Raw genomic sequence first — 8,962 nt, forward strand, 5'->3', positions numbered from 1 at the left:
CAAAAAATGTCATTAAAATTTTTATAACTTATATTACATGTGAATAAACTCATAATTTATATTATTATATTATAATGCAATGAATATTTTAGATCAATTTTTTTTTTGTTGCTTAGGATTTTTTCATTATCCTTGTTTTTATAAGATTTAATATTTTTTTGATTTTATGATTAAATTAATATGAATATTTATCTATTTTGCCAAAAAAATATTATTGAAATTTAGTTTATTTTGATTATAAATTAAAGAACATTGTAAATATAATTCATATTTTTAAATTTAACCTGAGATTATGCCTTGTTCCGAGAAACCCGCCTATAAGAGGCAAAACGATATTAGCCAATCATTTGCAACAAAAATAATTTTTGTAAATTATAATGTTAACAAATGTGCATCTATACTATAAAATAAATTAAAAAAATTTAAAGAAAGAAAAATAATTGCTTTTCATTGGTCTAAATAAATTTTTTTAATAACCATATAAGCACAACAAATGAATTTTCATTACAATAGTATTGTCTAACAGCAAGTACTAATAATCATCAATTTAATTAATGTCAGATTTTTTTTAGTTTTTATTTTTTATGTTAATTATTTTATTAGATTTTTATTGAGAATATATAGTAGCCTAGATATTGATATTTAAATTTTTATTGAGATATCTTAAATAAATTAATGAAGAAATATATAATTTTAAAGCAGTCAATATAATTAACATAGATATATTTTTTTGAAACGTTTATATTAAGTTAAAAAGAATGTAAGTAGTATAGATATCTTAAATGCATCTATCTAATAGATGTTGAGAGATATCAATGTTTTTTATTAATGAAAAAGCAGGTTTTGAAGGGGCCCGAAACCCTTTACAAGTAAGACTTAAACACCAAAGCCACGAGAAACAGAGAGGAACAGAACTAAAAGGAAAAAACCAGCAGAAAACCAAAGAAAACCCACAAAAGCCCCGAAAAGCCAGCAGGCCATCCAGGAATCAGATTTTATCTAGGGCTTTAGCCAGGGTGCTGTTAATTTCTTGCAGCTCTTTGATGTTGTCTTTGAAGTAGGGAGGGCCCTTGGCTGCAGCAGCCATAGCTTTCTTGATACTGGCCCTGGTTCTCTTCGCAATTCCGCCCGCTGGGGTAGCATCACCACCACTTCCAGTCTGGATGGTCTCCTCCTCCAAGTCAAGATCCACAACCGGTTTAGGAGTATGGTCAAAGACCTTGGCAATATCTTCCAGGTTTTTTGGTGACAGCAGAGAGGATACTTGAGATAATTCCCATCAGATTTTTCATCGCTTCTTTTCCCTCTTCTAGCGATTTTACCGTGTTCTCCATTTCCTGCTTCCATTGAGAGATATCAATGTTGAGGCATCTATCTATTTTTAATAAAAAATTTAATATCAATGTTTAAGCGCCATAGATATTTAGAGATCTCTCAATAAAAATTTAAATATCAATGTCTAGGCAACTATGTATTCTCAATTAAAATTTAAATATAGGCACTTTGAAATTGAATGAAAAAAATTGTTAAGAGATTATTATCTTAATTTCCTTATGTACTATATAAGTTTTAATATTAATGTTGTATTTGTCAAGTACATTTTTTAATATTTTATGATTATTATTTTTATTTTATTTTTATTAATATTGTTTCGTTTGAAAATTTATCAACTTGTTTGTGTGTTTCTTTTTTGTGGTTTTTGATCTTTTTATTTTTATATGACACCTTCTTTCTTTTGCCCTAGACAATAATTATTTTGTATCCCTTGTTTTTATTTGAAAATTTATCAATGGTTTGTATGTTTTTAAATTATTAATATAGATTCAAGCTCGTTCATGGGCCCAGGCAAGATGATTTGTCTTTTGGTAATTCTCTTGAGCAGTCGAATGTTAAATGATCACCGACGGAGGAAGGGTGGATTAAAGCAAACTTTGATGGTGCGTCGAAGGGTAATCTGAGTGAGTCTGAGGCAGGTGTGGTGTTTCGAGATTGGATGGGTAACATTGTAGCTCGAGGCGCCAAATGGTTGGAGAGGGGCATGAAGAATGAAGTCGAGGTGCAAACTGCACTCTTGGCAATTGAGTGGGGATTAAATTTTGGCTTTAAGAAGTTACATTTGGAGGGTGACTCATTGATTATCATCAATGCAATCATTAAGGGGGAAATGTGAGCATGGATGCTAAACAAGTTTGTTCTGAAAATTAAATTTAATCTGAAAAAGCTTTCATGACTTCAAAATTTTCCATGTGCGAAGAGAAGGAAATAGAGAAGCGGATATTTTATCTAAATGGACTAGCATGTTTGAAGGTGTACACGAATATCAACTAGAAGATATTTGTAATCTTTGGTATGATGACTGGGACAACTACACGGTGTAAATGGCAACCCCGAGATTTTTTGGAGGACCAAAGCAGTAATTAAAGGATATGTTATTTGGCACGATTGAACTTGGAGTTAATGTCGAATCGTGCAGATTAGTTGAAAGATGATGTCTTGACATTTCATTAATGAAAATGCAATGATGACTCTGTATATTGGCGGCGCTAAAGTATGTCTAATGTTCGACGAATTGATTGCAAGGAAGATTGATTTATGGGCCTCTTGGTGGAAAGTAGTTTCATTGCGTTATAGTGGTTTTCTGAAATTCATCTATTAGAGAGTAGGTTCCATCTTGGAGGTGACGGCACTCTACTACCGACCCAAATAAAAAAATTATTAATACAGATATCTTAAATACATTTATCTAATAAATGCTAGAAAATCAATGTGGAGACACTTATTTATATTCAATAAAAATTTAAATATCAATATTTAGGCTCAAAGAATATAATTAGCATAGATACTAAAAGATACCTCAATAAAAATTTAAATATTAGTATCTATTCTCAAAATTTAGGCACTTCTAGACGAAATAAAAAAAATTGTTAAGAGATTATTATCTTAATTTTTTGAGGTAGTTTTTTTTTTTGCTACTATATATGTTTTAATATTAATGTTGTATTTGTCAAATACATTTTTTAATATTTAATGATTATTATTTTTTATGGGTACAAGATTACTTCTTGTGATTTTTCATCTTTTTTGTGATTTTTGATCTTTTGATTTTATTTTTTATTTTTCTATACCTTCTTTCTTTTGCTCTCAACCGTAGTTTATTTCTACCCCTTGTTTTTGTTTGAAAATTTATCAACTTATTTGTGTGTGTGTGTGTGTGTATAGAAAGTCGAGAGATATATAGGCTTTCATTTTTTATTTTTCTAAAAATAAATTATTTTAATTAGAAATATGAAATGAAAAGAAATTAAATAAAGAAACATTTATTAATTTATAAGTCCAAAAAATTATTTTGTATTCATTATTTAAATAATTAATTGTTAAAGAATGAATTGTTTTATAATGGAGATATTTTAAATAATTAAGGGTTGTCCTTTTTAATTTATTGTTAGGGTTAGGGTGTAATTTTGTTTAGGTTTATAATTTATTAATATTTTTAGTTGCATGGGTTACGATTCAATTTGGTTTTGTTTAACTGTTTAGTTTTGTTTATTCTTAAATTAGGTCAAGGTTTAACATTCAATTTAATTTAGTGTTCAATTTTGGTGATAAATTAATATTCAATTTCATATACATGTTAGGGTCGAAGTTTGTTTTTTATTAAGGTAAAAATAGGTTTTGAAGGGACCCGAAACCCTTAAACAGCATAGCATAGAGTAATCCAGACTTAACAAGGCATTAAGCCAAAAAGAGACCACAAAAGACCAAACTTCCCCATAAGATATACATAAAGCTTCATAACATATAGGGGACAAACAAAAAAACAAACAAAAATGACAAAAGCTCGAACACAACAAAGAAAACCAGGAACAGCAAACCCAGCGAAGAGGCAGCAGAACACCAGCACTAGTCCAATAGTCAAAGTTTGTTATTTGTTAGGCTCAACGTTCAATTTATTTTTGTGTTGGATTGAATTTTGTATAGGCTTAGGGTGAAGGTGAGGGTGAAGGTTAGGTTTAGGGTTAGGGTTAGATTTGGTATATTGTTAGCGTTTCATTTTTATTTACTATTAGGGCTTATTTTATTTTATTTTATTGTTAGGGATAGAGGTCAATATGTTTTAGGATTAGTGTTTATTTTTCTTTATTATTAGGGTTAAGGTAGAATTTTCTTTACAAGTAGGGTTAGGGTTGAATTTTATTTAGAGTCAAGGTTGAGAAATTTGGTGTAGTCTTACAATTGAGGTTTGATTTAGTTTATGATTTGGATTTGGTTTGGTTTAGAGTGGGTTTGATTATTTTTGAGTGTTTAATTTGGTTTAGTCTTAAATTAGGTTAAGTTTTAACATTCAATTTGATTTAGTGTTCACTTTTGTTTAAAATTAACATTTAATATTGTATAGTGTTAGGGTAAAAGATTGTTATTTTTTAGACTAAGATTTAATTTTTTTTGTGCTAGTGTTTATTTTGGTGTCAATATGATTTTAGTCAGGGTTTATTTTGGTTCAGTGTTAGGTTTATATTTCAATTTAGTTACGATTCAATTTGGTTAAGTGTTAGAGTTATGGTTGAGTTTAGTTGAAGATTTGGGTTTAATTTAATTCAGGATTAGGTTTGAATATGGTATATGAGTAAGATTCAATTTTTTTATTTTATTTTAGTGTTAGGTGTAGATTTCAAATTGATGTTAGGTAGAATATGGTTTAGGCATACAGTTGAATTTTGTGTAGAGTAAGGATTATGGTTCAATTTGGTTTAAGGTTTAATTAGGTTTGCATTTAGAATTGTAGTTTGTTTATGACTGTGGTTTATTTAATTTTAGTGTTAGGGGTAGAGGTTAATATGGTTTACGGTTAGTGTTTATTTTTCTTTATTCTTTGCTATTAGGGTTAGGGTACAATTTTGTTTACAAGTAGGATTAGGGTTCAATTTCATTAAGAGATAGGTTTGTGAAAATTTTATATAGTCTTACAAATCCACTTATATTAAAAGAGTTGTGATTAACATGAATACAAAAATAATTACATGAATCTATTTGAAATAAATGTATATTGCCAATTATATTTGAAGTCTTCAAAATATTCTTATAAAAATGTTAATTTATATGAAAATAAGTTGAACAATTAATAACTATAATGTTTTGTTTTACATAAATTCATATTATTATTTATTTAACGTCGTTTATATGAGTTTATATATGCAGCAAACAAACAAACAAAGTGGAAGAAAATATTGATGACTTGTTTTCTAAATTGCAACCTCTCAAAAACCACACATAAAATGGAATTTCGAGAGTGTATTCTAATTTTTAAAATAAAAAAGTTCAACAATCTTGATGCATGCATAGGATAAAGGTGAGAATATTTACATTCTTATCAACTAAGAAAACCCCAATTTATTCTAACCTCTAAACTTGAATTTTTGAATATGATAGAAAGGTTAAAAAAAGTACCTCTCAAATAGACAGAGTAAAAATATTGTGAAAATTTTAAAAGTCTCTCAACAAATCATAAAACATTTTCTATTTATTAAATAATAAAAATCAACATGAAACATCTAATAAAAATAGAAATGTAAAAGTATAATTGAAATTATAGAAATTCAATTGCAATATAATTTTAATTCACATTCAAAAACATAAAGTTTTATAAATAATTTTGGCTTTCATATTTTCATACAATGTAGTGGACAAATTATTATGGCCACCATATTCATACAATCTACTAGCATGCTAAATAATTGTATATAATTTCCATACTTATTGGTTTCAATAAGAAGTTGTGGATCAAACTCTACCAATTCAATGGTTTGTTTTTTTTAACCTTCAGTATTATATGCATCCATTATTATTTACTGTTATCATGTAAATTCTTTTAGGTAAGTCAATGTGCAAAGGAGACCATTTCTTTCTTTCTTCACCTTCCGTATCATCCTTTTCTAATTTCCACATTTGATGATATTCTTTGTCAACCAACACTATGCAACTGTCACATCCAACTATTTCCCAAGACATAGTAAAACTCTTCCAGTGAATCATAACATCATAATAAATTTCATAAGCTTTTGTTTGTACTTCTTCAGAGGCAAAATATGCAATTAGTGTGTGCTTTCTAGTAGTATTTGTCGGTGATGGAATTATCGTCCAAGTTAATGTAGCATAATTGAATTCAATAATCTCACTATTGTTTATATTATTTCTCATCCAATAAAATCTTCCTTTAAAATAAAAAACTCTTCCCAAAGGATAGTAGGAATTTTTAACAAACAATTGATTTCATGAATCTGATTTTGACTCGTAAATCTCAACATAGCTTCGCCCATTACAGTTCTTGTAGTATTGTCCAAGCAAGATTATAAGTTGATTACTGGATGATACTTAACTTGTCAACCATAAAATCAGTACGTATAGTCATTGTAATATGTCTTATTGAAGAAAATTATATCCAAGATGGAGTACTTGCATTTGATTTGTCATATATGTAGAAGTTCAAATCAAAATCTTTTATCCATTTTGAGCAACTGTATATTATTGGATACCATCTCTATGCACTTACAATACTTTGGGAATTTTGTTGAAGATACTCTATAAAAATCTGCATCACCTTCGATGACCCATGATTTTATCCTTTTCGACTCAAATGGAAAAAAGTGCAATAAGAAATTACTTCTTGGAGGAGAATGATCTGAAAATATGTTTTCAGATAATCAAGTTTAGAAAGAATGTCTTTCCACCTCTTATAGACCAATTTCATTCTTGAGAAATGTATGGTAGACAATTTTCTTATTATCATTAACACCAATTGTTCTGGTAAATCTTCCCACATGCATTTTGTTATTTTATCCTCCATCAAACCTACAACATGTCAACATATTCGAATGTTGTAGAACATTTTTGAAAAATTTATAGAGTACAAAATGGTCAAAGAACTTTAGTTTTAATAGATCTTATGAAAATTAGAATTAGAGTTAGATTAGCATTAGTGTTAGTGTTAAAGTTAGGTGTTATTGAATATGCATATGATAGAGTAAATTAAATTGATTTGAAAATAATTAATACGATTAAAGTCTAGTATCATTCAAAATACAAAATGAAATGTATATTTGAAATTATAGAAAGTTAGTTACAATATAATTATTTTTACAAAATTTAAAATATAAAATTAGACATAAGAATTATTCAAAATAAATTAATGCGGAAATGATATATTTGTACAATCTATTGGTATAGTCAATAATGTTATATGATTACCATACTTGTGGGTTTGAATAAGAAGTTATGGATCAAAGTGTACCAATACAATGTTATAAAACAATCAATATTGGTATAAACATATACTTGTAATAAATTTGAATAAAAATAGAATGATAAAAACAATTTGATATTTCTATATACTGAAATAAGGTAAAAAAATTCAATTTTCATTATAGAAAATATCGAATATTTATGGAAATATGTTACATGAACTTGTTTCTAAAGCTTTTAGTCTATTCTCTTGAGCTTTACATTTTTCAAGTTGTTTTCCCTTTTTCATTTTTTCATAGTGATCGTATATGTGAACAGTGGAATTATTCTTAGTCCTTGTAAAGACTTTACACGAAATATAGCCACAAATGTCATTCTCATTATTTCAGTTGGTTCTATATCAATTGTGGCTTTTGTAAGTGTCAAACCTTGTGATTTATGTATCGTCAATGCCCAAGCCAATTTCGATGGTTTCTGAATTGTAGATCCTCTTTGTGTTGCACTAATAGAAATTAAACTATTTGTGGATTTTGATCCTCAAATGGTAATCCTAAGTAACTGTCAAACTTAACCATTACATATGTTGGAGGTTCTGGTGACATACTTCCAAGTTTATATGCAATATTTTGAACATATCCTAAAGCACCATTTACAAGACCTACTTCTATCCACTGATTAGAAGTTAACATTACTCTTGCATTTTTAGAGATCAACAATTCCATGTCAAGCTCATCATGAGAATTTCCTTCTTGTGCATTAAGAGTTCCAACTTTTGTTGCAATACTACGTGCGATAGGTTCTTTCAGAGAATATAATTTCTTATTATAATTGTGAACATTATCATTTGTCGAGAACAAATAAACATTGTTGTCAAAATCTTCATGCATTGGTACAATGATGTTTGTGTTGGTTCTTGACATCAACAACTTCCAGTCATTAATAGCAGGGTGTGCATCTCTCAAGTTTGTCAATAGTTCGCGAAATTGCTTCTGTTGAATATCTTCTCCATCATGTCTAAATACTTTTTCTAATGTTACCACGGTTTTGAAGTCTTGCCACAATATTTTTGCTTGTCTATTGTTGGCATATGTTGGTTTATCTTTAACTGGAGGCAATTGATCTAGATCTCCAACTAATATCATAGAAATACCTACAAATAATCGATAAAAATTATTTACCATATCGTATAATATAAATATCAAAATATAATATGTATATACATTTATTATAATAAGACGTTTTTATTATAACAATTTTTAATTGTGTGTTTACCTCCAAAGTTGAGATTACCATTTTCTAGAAATGCTTGATCAAGTCTACAATCTATGTTCTCGAACAATTTCTCTCTAATGAAGCTCATTTCATCAATCAATATGTATTTGACATGAGACATCTCTTCTTGAAAAGTTGTTAATCTTGTTCCTCCTAGTTTAGTAAAATCTTTTATTGGAATTCTCAACTTTGAATGAATTGTAGATGCACTTATGTTGAATGTTGCTACTCCAGTTGGTGCTAACAGTAGAAGGGGAGACTAATTAGGCATGGTTGCATTTTTCAGAGCTTCATTGATTGCACCAATCAAATATGACTTTTGTTAGGTCCCGAAGACAACTGAGAGGGGGGGGGGGGGGGTTAATCAGTTGTCAAAAAAAATTAAATCAAAAACAATTTAACCAACTTAATGCTTAATACTGGTAAACCATTTAAGTATGTCGGTAGACAGTTA

The 8,962-nt window shown here is 28.4% G+C and overlaps 1 protein-coding gene across 1 annotated transcript; it reads right to left on the reverse strand.

Annotated features, from left to right (window-relative positions):
• Positions 1 to 7,748: 7,748 nt before the first annotated feature.
• On the reverse strand, positions 7,749 to 8,417 carry LOC131858467 (uncharacterized). The gene has a single exon (XM_059211713.1). The coding sequence runs from the start codon at positions 8,415 to 8,417 to the stop codon at positions 7,749 to 7,751; it is 669 nt and encodes a 222-aa protein (XP_059067696.1).
• Between the last annotated feature and the right edge of the window lie 545 nt (positions 8,418 to 8,962).

This window comes from Cryptomeria japonica, chromosome 9 (assembly GCF_030272615.1).
Source record: "Cryptomeria japonica chromosome 9, Sugi_1.0, whole genome shotgun sequence".
Taxonomy (NCBI): Eukaryota; Viridiplantae; Streptophyta; class Pinopsida; order Cupressales; family Cupressaceae; genus Cryptomeria; species Cryptomeria japonica.

What these genes read in the sequence shown, in the direction of transcription:
- LOC131858467 (XM_059211713.1), bottom strand. Translation starts at nt 8,417, where the DNA reads ATGGTAAATAATTTTTATCGATTATTTGTAGGTATTTCTATGATATTA.